Here is an 18321-nt window from a genome sequence, read left to right on the forward strand (position 1 = left end):
CACTCCCTCCACCCCCTCACTCCCTCCACCTCACTCCACCACCTCACTCCCTCCACCATCTCACTCCCTCACTCCCTCCACCCCCTCACTCCCTCACTCCCTCCTCCACCTCACTCCCTCCACCACCTCACTCCCTCACTCCCTCCACCCGCTCACTCCCTCCACCCCCTCACTCCCTCCACCCCCTCAGCACCTCACTCCCATCAGCCCCTCACTCCCTCCACCCCCTCACTCCCTCCACCCCCTCACTCCCTCCACCCCCTCACTCCCTCCACTCCCCCCACCTCTCACTCCCTCCACCCATTACTCCGTCACTCCCTCCACCCCTCACGCTCTCCACCCTCTCACTCCCTCCACCCCCTCACTCCCTCCTCCCCTCACTCCCTCCACCCCTCATTCCCTCCACCCCCTCAGTCCCTCCACCCCCTCACTCCCTCCACCCCTCACTCCCTCCACCCCTCACTCCCTCCACCCCCTCAGTCCGTCCACCCCCTCACTCCCTCCACCCCCTCACTCCCTCAGTCCCTCCACCCTCTCACTCCCTCACCCCCTCACTCCCTCCACTCCCTCCACCCCTCACTCTATCCACCCCTCACTCCCTCCAACCCTCACTCCCTCCACCCCCTCACCACCTCACTCCCTCCACCCCTCACTCCCTCCACCCCTCACTCCTTCCATCCCCTCACTCCCTCACCCCCTCCACCCCCTCACTCGTCACACCCCCTCACTCCCTCCACCCCCTCACTCCCTCCACCCCCTCACTCCCTCCACTCCCTCCATCCCCTCCCACCAACCACCCCCTCACCCCCTCACTCCCTCCACTCCCTCCAACCCTCACTCCCTCCACCCCTCACTCTATCCACCCCTCACTCCCTCCAACCCTCACTCCCTCCACCCCCTCACCACCTCACTCCCTCCACCCCTCACTCCCTCCACCCCTCACTCCCTCCACCCCTCACTCCTTCCATCCCCTCACTCCCTCACCCCCTCCACCCTCTCACTCGTCACACCCCCTCACTCCCTCCACCCCCTCACTCCCTCCACCCCCTCACTCCCTCCACCCCCTCACTCCCTCCACTCCCTCCATCCCCTCCCACCAACCACCCCCTCACCACCTCACTCCCTCCACCCGCTCACTCCCTCCACCCCCTCACTCCCTCACTCCCTCCACCCCTCACTCCCTCCACCCCCTCACTTCCTCCACTCGCTACACCCCTCACTCCCTCCACCCCCTCCCACCAACCACCCGCTCACTCCCTCACTCCCTTCTCCCTCTCACTCCCTCCACCCCCTCACTCCCTCCACCTCACTCCACCACCTCACTCCCTCCACCATCTCACTCCCTCACTCCCTCCACCCCCTCACTCCCTCACTCCCTCCTCCACCTCACTCCCTCCACCACCTCACTCCCTCACTCCCTCCACCCGCTCACTCCCTCGACCCCCTCACTCCCTCCACCCCCTCAGCACCTCACTCCCATCAGCCCCTCACTCCCTCCACCCCCTCACTCCCTCCACCCCCTCACTCCCTCCACCCCCTCTACACCCTCACTCCCTCCACCCCCTCACTCCCTCCACCCCCTCTACACCCTCACTCCCTCCACCCCCTCACTCCCTCCACCCCCTCACTCCCTCCACCCCTTCACTCCCTCCATCCCCTCACTCCCTCCATCCCCTCACTCCCTCCACCCCCTCACTCCCTCCACCCCCTCAGAGGGAGTGAGGGTGTGGAGGGAGTGAGTGGTTGGAGGGAGTGAGGGGTAGAGGGGTTGGAGGAGTGGAGGGGGTGGAGGGGGAGGAAGGGTGGAGGGAAGAGACAGTTAGTTCCCAGGTGACTTTGAACCTGCCTCAGTCACTCACACACACACACTCACTCACTCACTCACACTCACCTCACTCACTCACTCACTCACTCACCCCTCAATCCCTCCACCCCCTCAGTCCCTCCACCCCCTCACTCCCTCCAGTCCCTCCAACCCTCAATCCCTCCACCCTCTCAGTCCCTCCAACCCTCACTCCCTCCAACCCTCACTCCCTCCACCCCCTCACCACCTCACTCCCTCCACCCCTCACTCCCTCCACCCCTCACTCCTTCCATCCCCTCACTCCCTCCACCCCCTCCCACCAACCACCCGCTTACTCCCTCACTCCCTTCTCCCCCTCACTTCCTCCATCCCCTCACTCCCTCCACCTCACTCCACCACCTCACTCCCTCCTCCACCTCACTCCCTCCACCATCTCACTCCCTCACTCCCTCCACCCCCTCACTCCCTCCACCCCCTCACTCCCTCCTCCACCTCACTCCCTCCACCATCTCACTCCCTCACTCCCTCCACCCGCTCACTCCCTCCACCCCCTCACTCCTCCACCCCCTCCACCCCCTCACTCCCTCCACCCCCTCACTCCCTCCACCCCCTCACTCCCTCCACCCCCTCACTCCCTCCTCCCCCTCACTCCCTCCACCCCCTCACTCCCTCCACCCCCTCACTCCCTCCACCCCCTCACTCCCTCCACCCCCTCACTCCCTCCAACCCCTCACTCCCTCCACCCCCTCACTCCCCTCACCACCTCACTCCCTCCACCCGCTCACTCCCTCCACCCCCTCACTCCCTCCTCCCCTCACTCCCTCCACCCCCTCACTCACTCCACCCCTCACTCCTTCCACCCCCTCCCACCAACCACCCGCTCACTCCCTCACTCCCTTCTCCCTCTCACTCCCTCCACCTCACTCCACCCCCTCACTCCCTCCACCCCCTCACTCCCTCACTCCCTCCTCCACCTCACTCCCTCCACCCCCTCACTCCCTCACTCCCTCCACCCCCTCACTCCCTCCACCTCCTCACTCCCTCCACCCCCTCACTCCCTCCACCCCTTCACTCCCTCCATCCCCTCACTCCCTCCACCCCCTCACTCCCTCCACCTCACTCCACCACCTCACTCCCTCCTCCACCTCACTCCCTCCACCATCTCACTCCCTCACTCCCTCCACCCGCTCACTCCCTCCACCCCCTCACTCCCTCCACCCCCTCACCACCTCACTCCCTCCACCCCCTCACTCCCTCCACCCCCTCACTCCCTCCTCCCCCTCACTCCCTCCACCCCCTCACTCCCTCCACCCCCTCACTCCCTCCACCCCCTCACCACCTCACTCCCTCCACCCCCTCACTCCCTCCACCCCCTCTCTCCCTCCACCTCCTCACTCCCTCCACCCCCTCACTCCCTCCACCCCCTCACTCCCTCCAACCCCTCACTCCCTCCACCCCCTCACTCCCTCCAACCCCTCCACTCCCTCACTCCCTCCACCCCCTCACTCCCTCCACCCCCTCACTCCCTCGCCCCCTCACTCCCTCCACCCCCTCACTCCCTCCACCCGCTCACTCCCTCCACCCCCTCACTCCCTCCTCCCCTCACTCCCTCCACCCCCTCACTCCCTCCACCCGCTCACTCCCTCACTCCCTTCTCCCTCTCACTCCCTCCACCTCACTCCACCCCCTCACTCCCTCCACCCCCTCACTCCCTCACTCCCTCCTCCACCTCACTCCCTCCACCCCCTCACTCCCTCACTCCCTCCATCCCCTCTCTCCCTCCACCACCTCACTCCCTCCACACCCTCACTCCCTCCACCCCCTCACTCCCTCCACCTCCTCACTCCCTCCACCCCCTCACTCCCTCCACCCCTTCACTCCCTCCATCCCCTCACTCCCTCCACCCCCTCACTCCCTCCACCTCACTCCACCACCTCACTCCCTCCTCCACCTCACTCCCTCCACCATCTCACTCCCTCACTCCCTCCACCCCCTCACTCCCTCCACCCCCTCACCACCTCACTCCCTCCACCCCCTCACTCCCTCCACCCCCTCACTCCCTCCTCCCCCTCACTCCCTCCACCCCCTCACTCCCTCCACCCCCTCACTCCCTCCACCCCCTCACCACCTCACTCCCTCCACCCCCTCACTCCCTCCACCCCCTCTCTCCCTCCACCTCCTCACTCCCTCCACCCCCTCACTCCCTCCACCCCCTCACTCCCTCCAACCCCTCACTCCCTCCACCCCCTCACTCCCTCCAACCCCTCCACTCCCTCACTCCCTCCACCCCCTCACTCCCTCCACCCCCTCACTCCCTCGCCCCCTCACTCCCTCCACCCCCTCACTCCCTCCACCCGCTCACTCCCTCCACCCCCTCACTCCCTCCTCCCCTCACTCCCTCCACCCCCTCACTCCCTCCACCCGCTCACTCCCTCACTCCCTTCTCCCTCTCACTCCCTCCACCTCACTCCACCCCCTCACTCCCTCCACCCCCCTCACTCCCTCACTCCCTCCTCCACCTCACTCCCTCCACCCCCTCACTCCCTCACTCCCTCCATCCCCTCTCTCCCTCCACCACCTCACTCCCTCCACACCCTCACTCCCTCCACCCCCCTCACTCCCTCCACCTCCTCACTCCCTCCACCCCCTCACTCCCTCCACCCCTTCACTCCCTCCATCCCCTCACTCCCTCCACCCCCTCACTCCCTCCACCTCACTCCACCACCTCACTCCCTCCTCCACCTCACTCCCTCCACCATCTCACTCCCTCACTCCTCCACCCCCTCACTCCCTCCACCCCTCACCACCTCACTCCCTCCACCCCCTCACTCCCTCCACCCCCTCACTCCCTCCTCCCCCTCACTCCCTCCACCCCCTCACTCCCTCCACCCCCTCACTCCCTCCACCCCCTCACCACCTCACTCCTCCACCCCCTCACTCCCTCCACCCCCTCTCTCCCTCCACCTCCTCACTCCCTCCACCCCCTCACTCCCTCCACCCCCTCACTCCCTCCAACCCCTCACTCCCTCCACCCCCTCACTCCCTCCAACCCCTCCACTCCCTCACTCCCTCCACCCCCTCACTCCCTCCACCCCCTCACTCCCTCGCCCCCTCACTCCCTCCACCCCCTCACTCCCTCCACCCCCTCACTCCCTCCACCCCCTCACTCCCTCCACCCCCTCACTCCCTCCACCCCCTCACTCCCTTACTCCCTCCAAATCATCCCCTGTTGCCCCCCTAGACTATAATATTTGTTGTATTTTTTTGCAGAGTAACTCCTCCTACGTGAAGCCCCGGGTGACCGATCACCAATTTGGGATCAGACATTACGCTGGGGAGGTGAGTCTGTCGGGAGAATATCGGCGAGTCCACAGCCCCCGGAGCTGGATGTCTGCATGGTGGGACCCCGCTCCAGCCAGGGAACAGGTCCCAGCCCCTCCCTCAGCCCCTCCCTCAGCCCCTTCCTCAGCCCCTTCCTCAGTCCCTCCCTCAGCCCCTCCCTCAGCCCCTCCCTCAGCCCCTTCCTCAGCCCCTTCCTCAGCCCCTCTGTCAGCCCCTCCCTCAGCCCCTCTGTCAGCCCCTCCCTCAGCCCCTCCCTCAGCCCCTCTGTCAGCCCCTCCCTCAGCCCCTCCCTCAGCCCCTCCCTCAGCCCCTTCCTCAGCCCCTCCCTCAGCCCCTCCCTCAGCCCCTACATGCCTCAGCCCCTCCCTCTCAGCTCCTCAACCTACCCCTCCCTCAGTCCCTCCCTCAGCCCCTCCCTCAACTCCTCCCTCTGCCCCTCCCTCTGCCCCTCACCCAGCTCCTCCCTCAGCTGGGGGACCTTCCAGGTCTCCGGTGACATCGCTGTAATGGTCAGAAATGGAATCCCCCCCCCGCCCGAGACTCCATGCTAGGGGCTCAGGGGAGAGGTGAGGAGCCCCAAGGTTGGAGGAGGAGGGAGGGGTCTCAGCAGAGAGGCTGGGAGTGGGGGGGGGGAGATCTGGAGAATGTGCCCCAGTCACAAAGAGTCTTCTGATGGTGGCATCCCCCCCCCAACTCCACTGCCCCCAACGCCCCCCCCAACACCTCCACCCCACACCTTCCACAAACCCCCCACACATTCCCCCCCCAACCCCCCCCCCCCGCCCCCACTCGCCGCCATTGTGTCGCGCGCGGCTGGAATGCCGTTGGCATGTCACCCTGATGCTCCGCCACCGATGGCCCAAGTTCCCAACTGAGCAGGGACGTGTGGTCTCAGCTGTCGGGACCCCGGCGTGGTGGCTGCGGACTCGGGGGGAGCCATGTTGGTGGCTGGGGGGCTTCGGCGAGGGCTAGGGGGGGGGGGTGCGGGGGGCAGCCCCATGTTTCAGATCCTCCAGCACATCTTTCATACATACAGAGAGGATAGGAGCAGGAGGCCTTTTGGCCCTTCGACCCTGCTCCGCCATTCATCACCATCATGGCTGATCATCCAACTCAATAGCCTAATCCTGCTTTCTCCCCATACCCTTTGATCCCATTCTCCCCAAGTGCTCTATCCAGCCGCCGCTTGAATATATTCAGAGTTTTAGCATCAACTACTTCCTGTGGTAATGAATTCCACAGGCTCACCGCTCTGTGTGTGAAGAAATGTCTCCTTATCTCTGTCCGAAATTGTTTGCCCTGAATCCTCAGACTGTGACCCCTGGTTCTGGACACACCCGTCATTGGTAACATCTTCCCTGCATCTACCCCGTCTCGTCCTGTTAGAATTTTATAGTCTCTATGAGATCCCCCCCCTCATTCTTCTGAACTCCAGCGAGAACAATCCTAACCGAGTCAATCTCTCCTCATGTGACAGTCCCGCCATCCCTGGAATCAGCCTGGTAAACCTTTGCTGCACTCCCTCGAGAGCAAGAACATCCTTCCTCAGAGAAGGAGACCAAAACTGCCCACAATACTCCAGGTGTGGCCTCACCAAGGCCCTGTACAATTGCAGCAACACATCCCTGCTTCTGTACTCGAAACCTCTCGCAATGAAGGCCAACATACCATTCGCCTTCTTTACCGCCTGCTGCACCTGCATGCTTACCTTCAGCGATTGGTGCACAAGGACACCCAGGTCCCGCTGCACACTCCCCTCTCCCAATTTACAACCATTCAGGTAGTAATCTGCATTCCTGTTTTTGCTTCCAAAGTGAATAGCCTCACACTTATCCAAATTATACTGCATCCGCCATTGGTTTGCCCACTCGCCCCAACCTGTCCAGATCTTGCTGTAGGATCCCTGCATCCTCGTCACAATTCACCCTCCCACCCAACTTGGCATCATCTGCAAACTTTGAGATGTTACATTTTTTCCCTCATCCAAATCATTAATATATATTGTGAATAGCTGGGGTCCCAGCACCGGTCCCTGTGGTACCCCACTGGTTACTGCTGCCAATCTGAAAAAGACCCATTAATCCCGACTCTTTGTTTCCTCTCTGCCAACCAGTTTTCTATCCACCTCAATACATTTCCCCCAATCCCATGCGCTTTAATCTCGCACAACAATCTCTTATGCGGGACTTTGTCAAACGTCTTCTGAAAGTCCAAATATATCACATCGACTGGGACCCCCTTGTCAACTGTACTGGTGACATTTTCCTTTTAGTCTCGGTCTCCAGTTGGGGTGTTCTCCCTCTGGGGTTGTTTAGCACAGGGCTAAATCGCTGGCTGTGAAAGCAGACCAAGGCAGGCCAGCAGCATGGTTCGATTCCCGGAACAGCCTCCCCGAACAGGCGCCGGAATGTGACAATAAGCGATTTTCATTCATTTCTTGCTTTCAGTCTTTAATAGATTTATTATATCCATATCACACGGTGTACATATCACACGGTGTCCATATCACACAGTGTCCATATCACACGGTGCCCAAATCACACAGTGCCCAAATCACACAGTGTCCATATCACACAGTGTCCATATCACACGGTGTCCATATCACACGGTGTCCATATCACACAGTGCCCATATCACACAGTGTCCATATCACACGGTGTACATATCACACAGTGTCCATATCACACAGTGCCCATATCACACAGTGTCCATATCACACGGTGTCCATATCACACAGTGTCCATATCACACGGTGTCCATATCACACGGTGTCCATATCACACAGTGCCCATATCACACGGTGTCCATATCACACGGTGTCCATATCACACAGTGTCCAGATCACACGGTGTCCATATCACACAGTGTCCAAATCACAGTGTCCATATCACACGGTGTCCATATCACAGTGTCCATATCACACAGTGTCCATATCACACAGTGTCCATATCACACAGTGTCTATATCACACGGTGTCCATATCACACGGTATCCATATCACACAGTGTCCATATCACACAGTGCCCATATCACACTGTCCATATCACACGGTGTCCATATCACACAGTGTCCATATCACACAGTGTCCAGATCACAGTGTCCATATCACACAGTGTCCATATCAAACGGTGTCCATATCACACAGTGTCCATATCACACCGTGTCCATATCACACAGTGTCCATATCACAGTGTCCATATCACACAGTGTCCATATCACACAGTGTCCATATCACACAGTTTCCGTGGCACACGGTGTCCGTATCACACGGTGTCCATATCACATGGTGTCCATATCACACGGTGTCCATATCACACAGTGTCCATATCACACAGTGTCCATATCACACAGTGTCCATATCACACAGTTTCCGTGGCACACGGTGTCCGTATCACACGGTGTCCATATCACACGGTGTCCATATCACACAGTGTCCATATCACACAGTATCCATATCACACAGTGTCCATATCACACAGTTTCCGTGGCACACGGTGTCCGTGTCACACGGTGTCCATATCACATGGTGTCCATATCACACGGTGTCCATATCACACAGTTTCTGTGGCACACGGTGTCCGTATCACACGGTGTCCATATCACACGGTGTCCATATCATACGGTGATAGGATTTAGATTGTCTGGAGACTTGGGCGGAGAGATGGCAGATGGAGTTTAATCCGGACAAATGTGAGGTAATGCATTTTGGAAGGGCTAATGCAGGTAGGGAATATACAGTGAATGGTAGAACCCTCAAGAGTATTGAAAGTCAAAGAGATCTAGGAGTACAGGTCCACAGGTCATTGAAAGGGGCAACATAGGTGGAGAAGGTAGTCAAGAAGGCATACGGCATGCTTGCCTTCATTGGCCGGGGCATTGAGTATAAGAATTGGCAAGTCATGTTGCAGCTGTATAGAACCTTAGTTAGGCCACACTTGGAGTATAGTGTTCAATTCTGGTCGCCACACTACCAGAAGGATGTGGAGGCTTTAGAGAGGGTGCAGAAGAGATTTACCAGAATGTTGCCTGGTATGGAGGGCATGAGCTATGAGGAGCGATTGAATAAACTCGGTTTGTTCTCACTGGAACGAAGGAGGTTGAGGGGAGACCTGATAGAGGTATACAAAATTATGAGGGGCATAGACAGAGTGGATAGTCAGAGGCTTTTCCCCAGGGTAGAGGGGTCAATTACTAGGGGGCATAGGTTTAAGGTGAGAGGGGCAATGTTTAGAGTAGATGTACGAGGCAAGTTTTTTACGCAGAGGGTAGTGGGTGCCTGGAACTCACTACCGGAGGAGGTAGTGGAAGCAGGGACGATAGGGACATTTAAGGGGCATCTTGACAAATATATGAATAGGATGGGAATAGAAGGATACGGACCCAGGAAGTGTAGAAGATTGTAGTTTAGTCGGGCAGTATGGTCGGCACGGGCTTGGAGGGCCGAAGGGCCTGTTCCTGTGCTGTACATTTCTTTGTTCTTTGTGCTTTGGTGTCCATATCACACAGCGCCCATATCACGCGGTTTCAGCATCACTTTTTTTATTCGTTCAAGGAACATGGGATTCGCTGGCTGGTCCAGGATTTATTGTCCATCCCTAATTTCCGTTAAACTGAGTGGTTTGCTCGGCCGTTTCAGAGGGGGGTAGTTAAGAGTCAAGTGCATCGCTGTGGGTCTGGAGTCACCTGAAGTCTAGGCCGGGTAATGGACAATAGTGAACCCGATGGGTTTTTACAACAATCGACAATGGTTCATTGTCATCATTAGACTTTTATTTCCAGATTTTTATTGAATTCAAAAGCGCTACCTGCCGTGGGGGTGTTTGAACTTCAGAGCATTACGCTGTGTCTCTGGATCAGTGACAATACCACAATGCCATGCTCTCAACACCACGCGGTTTCCATCCACAAGGTGTTAGTATCAGACAGTCTGAGTACTGCACAGTGTCAATACCACTCAATGAGATGTACCCTTTCACCTGGGGTCAGACCGCCCGTACAACCTGGCCCCCCCACAGGCTGTGACCCTTAGCCCCTGACCAGCTGTTTCCTGTTCCAGGTCATGTATGATGTCCGTGGATTTCTTGAGAAAAACAGGGACACCTTTCGAGATGACATCCTGAACCTTTTCAAGGACAGTAGGTGAGAACTCGATGCCTCTCGGGGTGAATTTCCCCGGTTGTGTAGCCAGTTAAAATGCCACCTCTGGGGGTTGTGTCCTTTTAAGGGCAGTGGGTGGACCAGGAATGAGGGAGGGCGATGAGGTGGGCTCGCTGTGGTATCCAGCTGGCTGCTCTGCCAGGGGAGGTGGCACTGAGACAAGCAGCAGACTGTGGGGGTCTCATCAAGTCGTGCTTGGCCGGCCCCACAGTGAAGGGGACCAGCTGGATTTTGCCTGTGACTTGCATCTCAACAGTTCCATGTTTGGCTGATGAAGAGTGTTGTGTTGTGTAATTTGGAATAACACAAGCTGCCACTTGATGCAGTTTTGAGTAAAAGATGCTCCAGACTTTGAAGTGAGTTCAATGTGTTTTATTGAACTATCAGCACAGTTCTCAATGAGTTCGACTCTCTGCTAATCTAAATGTAGTAACTCAGTCTAACTGACCCAGTCTTGCTCTAAGCCATGTGCTGGGTGTGATGCCGAGGGTACACACCCTGTCTCACTCTGTAGATGTTGGTCTGTGGAAAGAGGCGGGGTGTGAGTGCCTCATCCCTTTTATAGTGAGATACCACCCCTGAGTGTCCTGACTGCTCATTGGTCGTGTCCTATTCTATGTGTTCATTAGCTGCATGTTTGTATATCATGACATCTCCCCTTTTTTTATGTTGTGTTGGGGTATGTGAATGTATTTACCAGTGAATGAGTCTGTCTAACGTGACTGACGGAGAACAACAGAACAGAGCAAACAAAACAAACGTTCACAAGTCCAGTCTCTGAGGCTTGCGTCTGATCCTGGTCGACCGCTGGAGAGGTGGCGGTGGGGACGACGGGGCCTTGACAGGCGGGATGGAAGCCTGACTGGTGGCCTCGTGGTTCGAGGTATCAACATCTGACATGTGGGAGGCTTTCAAGGGTCAGTTGGAAGGAATTCAGGACTGGCATGTTCCTGTGAGGAAGAAGGATAAATACGGCAATTTTCGGGAACCTTGGATAACGAGACATTGTAGGCCTCGTCAAAAAGAAAAAGGAGGCATTTGTCAGGGCTAAAAGGCTGGGAACAGACGAAGCCTGCGTGGAATATAAGGAAAGTAGGAAGGAACTTAAGCAAGGAGTCAGGAGGGCTAGAAGGGGTCACGAAAAGTCATTGGCAAATAGGGTTAAGGAAAATCCCAAGGCTTTTTACACGTACATAAAAAGCAAGAGGGTAGCCAGGGAAAGGGTTGGCCCACTGAAGGATAGGCAAGGGAATTTATGTGTGGAGCCAGAGGAAATGGGTGAGGTACTAAATGAATACTTTGCATCAGTATTCACCAAAGAGAAGAAATTGGTAGATGTTGAGTCTGGAGAAGGGTGTGTAGATAGCCTGGGTCACATTGAGATCCAAAAAGACGAGATGTTGGGTGTCTTAAAAAATATTAAGGTAGATAAGTCCCTAGGGCCTGATGGGATCTACCCCAGAATACTGAAGGAGGCTGGAGAGGAAATTGCTGAGGCCTTGACAGAAATCTTTGGATCCTCACTGTCTTCAGGGGATGTCCCGGAGGACTGGAGAATAGCCAATGTTGTTCCTCTGTTTAAGAAGGGTAGCAAGGATAATCTCGGGAACTACAGGCCGGTGAGCCTTACTTCAGTGGTAGGGAAATTACTGGAGAGAATTCTTCGAGACAGGATCTACTCCCATTTGGAAGCAAATGGACGTATTAGTGAGAGGCAGCACGGGTTTGTGAAGGGGAGGTCGTGTCTCACTAACTTGATAGAGTTTTTCGAGGAGGTCACTAAGATGATTGATGCAGGTAGGGCAGTGGATGTTGTCTATCTGGACTTCAGTAAGGCCTTTGACAAGGTCCCTCATGGTAGACTAGTACAAAAGGTGAAGTCACACGGGATCAGGGGTGAGCTGGCAAGGTGGATACAGAACTGGCTAGGCCATAGAAGGCAGAAAGTAGCAATGGAAGGATGCTTTTCTCATTGGAGGGCTGTGACCAGTGGTGTTCCACAGGGATCAGTGCTGGGACCTTTGCTCTTTGTAGTATATATAAATGATTTGGAGGAAAATGTAACTGGTCTGATTAGTAAGTTTGCAGACGACACAAAGGTTGGTGGAATTGCGGATAGCGATGAGGACTGTCGGAGGATACAGCAGGATTTAGATTGTTTGGAGACTTGGGCGGAGAGATGGCAGATGGAGTTTAATCCGGACAAATGTGAGGTAATGCATTTTGGAAGGTCTAATGCAGGTAGGGAATATACAGTGAATGGTAGAACCCTCAAGAGTATTGAAAGTCAAAGAGATCTAGGAGTACAGGTCCACAGGTCATTGAAAGGGGCAACACAGGTGGAGAAGGTAGTCAAGAAGGCATACGGCATGCTTGCCTTCATTGGCCGGGGCATTGAGTATAAGAATTGGCAAGTCATGTTGCAGATGTGTGGAACCTTAGTTAGGCCACACTTGGAGTATAGTGTTCAATTCTGGTCGCCACACTACCAGAAGGATGTGGAGGCTTTAGAGAGGGTGCAGAAGAGATTTACCAGAATGTTGCCTGGTATGGAGGGCATTAGCTATGAGGAGCGGTTGAATAAACTCGGTTTGTTCTCACTGGAACGAAGGAGGTTGAGGGGAGACCTGATAGAGGTCTACAAAATTATGAGGGGCATAGACAGAGTGGATAGTCAGAGGCTTTTCCCCATGGTAGAGGGGTCAATTACTAGGGGGCATAGGTTTAAGGTGAGAGGGGCAAGGTTTAGAGTAGATGTACGAGGCAAGTTTTTTACGCAGAGGGTAGTGGGTGCCTGGAACTCTCTACCGGAGGAGGTGGTGGAAGCAGGGACGATAGTGACATTTAAGGGGCATCTTGACAAATACATGAATAGGATGGGAATAGAGGGATACGGACCCAGGAAGTGTAGAAGATTGTAGTTTAGTCGGGCAGCATGGTCGGCACGGGCTTGGAGGGCCGAAGGGCCTGTTCCTGTGCTGCACATTTCTTTGTTCTTTGTTCTTTGTTCTTTGAGGTGGCAATTCAACATATGGAAATGGAGGATAAAGTGGTTGCGGGCAGGCAACTTTGCGCAGTACCCGTCGATTCCTTCGCACGATGGAGCCATCAGCCATACGTACAACATGAGAGTGGGACGCGGCCTGTTGAACAACGACAGCCGGGGCAGAGCACCCACCATCCGGACAGTGTCTGCCGGGGATAGCACGGCCAGATCGGTGGCATGAGCATCATAGCCCTGCTTCTGATGGTCTCTGAGCTGCTGCATCTTCTGCAGCACCGGGAGGTGATCCAGGTTGGGCAGGTGTATGGCTGGAAGCGTCGTCCGCAGGTCCCTGTTCATCAGGAGTTGAGCCGGCGACATGCCAGTGGACAGTGGGGTCGCCCTGTACGCGAGCAGCGCAAGGTGTATGTCGGAAGCAGAGTCCGCGGCCTTGCGGATGAGCTGTTTCACAATGTGCACCCCTTTCTCGACTTTTCCATTGGACTGCCGATAGTGCGGACTGGAGGTGACATGCTGGAAATTGTATGACCTGCAAACATGGACCATTCTGAACTGTTAAAGCACGGGCCATTGTCGTCATGACGGTGATTGGGATGCCCTGCCTTGGGAACGTTTCCTTACCGGCTTTGATGCCGGTCCGAGAGGTGAGGTCCGGGAGCTTCAACACCTCAGAGTAATTCGAGAAATAGTTGTTTTAAAAAATATATATATTTATTAAAGTTTTTTAACACAATTTTTCTCCCTTACAATCAATAACCCCCCCCCCCCGTAACAAAATAACGAGAAATCGCGCAGAGCAAGATATATACATGGCAAAATGATATATTTACACAGCTTTGTACACTGGCCCTCACCCGTACGTGCCAGTTTCCCCAACCCTTCATGTTATCTCTTGCTCATCCACCCTCCCAGGCAGTCCCCCCTTTCACCCCCCCCCCCCATCCCAGGACGTCCCCCCCCCCACCACCACCCCCCCCCACCCCCCTCCCCCCTCCCCGCTCCCCCCCCCCTCTCCCAGGACGCCCCCCCCCCAAGGTTGCTGCTGCTGCTGACCGACCTTCCTCTAACGCTCCGCGAGGTAGTCTAGGAACGGTTGCCACCGCCTGTAGAATCCCTGCGCAGACCCTCTCAAGGCGAACTTTATCCTCTCCAACTTTATGAACCCAGCCATATCGTTTATCCAGGCCTCCAGGCTGGGGGGCTTCGCCTCCTTCCACATTAGCAAGATCCTTCGCCGGGCTACTAGGGACGCAAAGGCCAGAATGCCGGCCTCTTTCGCCTCCTGCACTCCCGGTTCGTCCACTACTCCAAATATTGCTAGCCCCCAGCTTGGCTTGACCCGGACTTTTACCACCTGAGATATTGCTCCCGCCACTCCTCTCCAGAACCCCTCCAGTGCCGGGCATGACCAAAACATATGGACATGGTTCGCCGGGCTCCCTGAGCACCTTCCACATCTGCCCTCTACTCCAAAGAACCTACTCAACCTCGCCCCCATCAAGTGAGCTCTGTGGACCACCTTAAATTGTATCAGGCTGAGCCTGGCACACGAGGAGGAGGAATTAACCCTACCTAGGGCATCAGCCCACAGACCTTCCTCGATCTCCTCCCCCAGCTCCTCCGCCGGGGCCTGATGGGATTTATCCTAGGATTCTCTGGGAGGCCAGGGAAGAGATTGCTGGACCTTTGGCTTTGATTTTTATGTCATCATTGGCTACAGGAATAGTGCCAGAGGACTGGAGGATAGCAAATGTGGTCCCTTTGTTCAAAAAGGGGAGCAGAGTCAACCCCGGCAACTATAGACCGGTGAGCCTCACGTCTGTAGTGGGTAAAGTCTTGGAGGGGATTATAAGAGACAAGATTTATAATCATCTAGATAGGAATAATATGATCAGGGATAGTCAGCATGGCTTTGTGAAGGGTAGGTCATGCCTCACAAACCTTATCGAGTTCTTTGAGAAGGTGACTGAACAGGTAGACGAGGGTAGGGCAGTTGATGTGGTGTATATCTATTAGTGGGCAGCACGGTAGCATTGTGGATAGCACAATTGCTTCACAGCTCCAGGGTCCCAGGTTCGATTCTGGCTTGGGTCACTGTCTGTGCGGAGTCTGCACATCCTCCCCGTGTGTGCGTGGGTTTCCTCCGGGTGCTCCGGTTTCCTCCCACAGTCCAAAGATGTGCACATTAGGTGGATTGGCCATGATAAATTGCCCTTAGTGTTCAAAATTGCCCTTAGTGTTGGGTGGGGTTACTGGGTTATGGGGATAGGGTGGAGGTGTTGACCTTGGGTAGGGTGCTCTTTCCAAGAGCCAGTGCAGACTCGATGGGCCGAATGGCCTCCTTCTGCACTGTAAATTCTATGATATGGATTTCAGTAAAGCGTTTGATAAGGTTCCCCACGGTAGGCTATTGCAGAAAATACGGAGGCTGGGGATTGAGGGTGATTTAGAGATGTGGATCAGAAATTGGCTAGCTGAAAGAAGACAGAGGGTGGTGGTTGATGGGAAATGTTCAGAATGGTGTTCAGTCACAAGTGGCGTACCACAAGGATCTGTTCTGGGGCCGTTGCTGTTTGCCATTTTTACCAATGACCTAGAGGAAGGCGCAGAAGGGTGGGTGAGTAAATTTGCAGACGACATTAAAGTCGGTGGTGTTGTCGACAGTGTGGAAGGATGTAGCAGGTTACAGAGGGACATAGATAAGCTGCAGAGCTGGGCTGAGAGGTGGCAAATGGAGTTTAATGTAGAGAAGTGTGAGGTGATTCACTTTGGAAGGAATAACAGGAATGCGGAAAGTTCTTGGAAGTGTGGATGAGCAGAGGGATCTAGGTGTCCATGTACATAGATCCCTGAAAGTTGCCACCCAGGTTGATAGGGTTGTGAAGAAGGTCTATGGAGTGTTGGCCTTTATTGTTAGAGGGATTGAGTTCCGGAGTCGGGAGGTCATGTTGTAGCTGTACAAAACTCGTACGGCCGCATTTGGAGTATTGCGTACAGTTCTGGTCACCGCATTATAGGAAGGACGTGGAGGCTTTGGAGCGGGTGCAGAGGAGATTTACCAGGATGTTGCCTGGTATGGAGGGAAAGTCTTATGAGGAAAGGCTGATGGAGTTGAGGTTGTTTTCGTTGGAGAGAAGAAGGTTAAGAGGAGACTTAATAGAGGCATACAAAATGATCAGGGGGTTAGATAGGGTGGACAGTGAGAGCCTTCTCCCGCGGATGGAAATGGCTAGCACGAGGGGACATAGCTTTAAACTGAGGGGTAATAGATATAGGACAGAGGTCAGAGGTAGGTTCTTTACGCAAAGAGTAGTGAGGCCGTGGAATGCCCTACCTGCTACAGTAGTGAACTCGCCAACATTGAGGGCATTTAAAAGTTTATTGGATAAACATATGGATGATAATGGCATAGTGTAGGTTAGATGGCTTTTGTTTCGGTGCAACATCGTGGGCCGAAGGGCCTGTACTGCGCTGTATTGTTCTATGTTCTATGTTCTATGTTCTATTTACCCTTCAACTCTTCTACCAGCACTTCCCCCTCTTCTTTCAACTCCTGGTGTATTGCCGACACCTTGCTCTCCCCGTCCCATGCACCCGAGATCACCCTATCTTGAACTTCTTGTGCCGGGAGCAACGGGAATTCCCTCACCTGTCGCCTCACAAAAGCCCTCACCTGCATATATCTAAAGGCATTTCCCGGGGGTAACTCAAACTTCTCCTCCAGTGCCCCTAGGCTCGCAAACGTCCCGTCGATGAACAGGTCCCCCATTCTTCCAATCCCCGCCCGATGCCAGCTCTGGAACCCCCCGTCCATCTTCCCCGGGACAAACCGGTGGTTACCCCTGATCGGGGACCACACCGATGCTCCCATTGCACCCCGGTGCCGTCTCCACTGACCCCAGATCCTTAGCGTTGCCGCCACCACCGGGCTCGTGGTATACTTTGTCGGCGAGAGCGGCAGTGGTGCCGTCACCAACGCCCCCAGGCTCGTTCCTTTACAGGACGCCATCTCCATCCTCTTCCATGCCGCCTCCTCTCCCTCCATAACCCACTTGCGGATCATCGCCACATTTGCTGCCCAGTAGTAGCTCCCCAGGTTTGGCAGCGCCAACCCTCCTCGGTCCCTACTGCGTTCCAGGAACCCTCTCCTTACCCTCGGGGTCTTATTCGCCCACACAAACCCCATAATACTCCTACCTACTCTCTTAAAAAAGGCCTTGGTGATCACGATGGGAAGGCACTGAAACACAAACAAAAACCTCGGAAGGACCACCATTTTGACCGACTGCACTCTACCCGCCAGCGAGAGCGGTAACATGCCCCATCTTTTAAAATCCTCCTCCATTTGCTCCACCAACCTTGTCAAATTCAGTTTATGTAGGGCCCCCCAACTCCTGGCTATCTGGATCCCCAGATACCGAAAGCTCCCCTCCGCCCTCCTCAGCGGTAGGTCCCCTATCCCTCTTTCTTGGTCCCCCGCCTGTAATACAAAGAGCTCACTCTTCCCTACATTGAGCTTATAGCCCGAAAACTCCCCAAACTCCCTCAGAGTTTGCATGACCTCCACCATGCCCTCCATTGGATCCGCCACGTACAGCAACAGGTCATCCGCATATAGCGACACCCGATGCTCGTCTCCCCCTCGGACCACCCCCCTCCATTTATTAGACTCCCTCAATGACATGACCAATGGTTTGATCGCCAATGCGAACAACAGGGGGGACAGGGGGCACCCCTGCCTCGTCCCTCGGTACAGTCGAAAGTACTCCGGCCTCCGCCGGTTCGTCACTACACTCGCCACCGGGGCTCTGTAAAGGAGCTTAACCCAACTGATAAACCCTCCCCCGAACCCAAACCTACGCAGCACCTCCCAGAGGTACTCCCACTCTACTCGGTCAAAGGCCTTCTCCGCGTCCATAGCTGCCACTATCTCCGCCTCTCCCTCCTCCGATGGCATCATTATCACGTTTAAGAGCCACCGCACATTGGTGTTTAGTTGCCTGCCCTTTACAAA

General features: G+C 55.7%; 1 protein-coding gene across 1 annotated transcript in view; it reads left to right on the forward strand.

The window, feature by feature from the left end:
• LOC140385688 (unconventional myosin-X-like) overlaps positions 1 to 18321 on the forward strand; it is a 706039-nt gene that overhangs the window by 374849 nt on the left and 312869 nt on the right. The window contains exons 16-17 of the mRNA XM_072468099.1: positions 5075 to 5143; positions 10203 to 10285. Of these exons, the coding sequence (XP_072324200.1) occupies positions 5075 to 5143; positions 10203 to 10285 (152 nt within the window). The remainder of the gene's footprint in view (positions 1 to 5074; positions 5144 to 10202; positions 10286 to 18321) is intronic.

The sequence above is a fragment of the Scyliorhinus torazame genome, chromosome 2 (assembly GCF_047496885.1).
Source record: "Scyliorhinus torazame isolate Kashiwa2021f chromosome 2, sScyTor2.1, whole genome shotgun sequence".
NCBI lineage: Eukaryota > Metazoa > Chordata > Chondrichthyes > Carcharhiniformes > Scyliorhinidae > Scyliorhinus > Scyliorhinus torazame.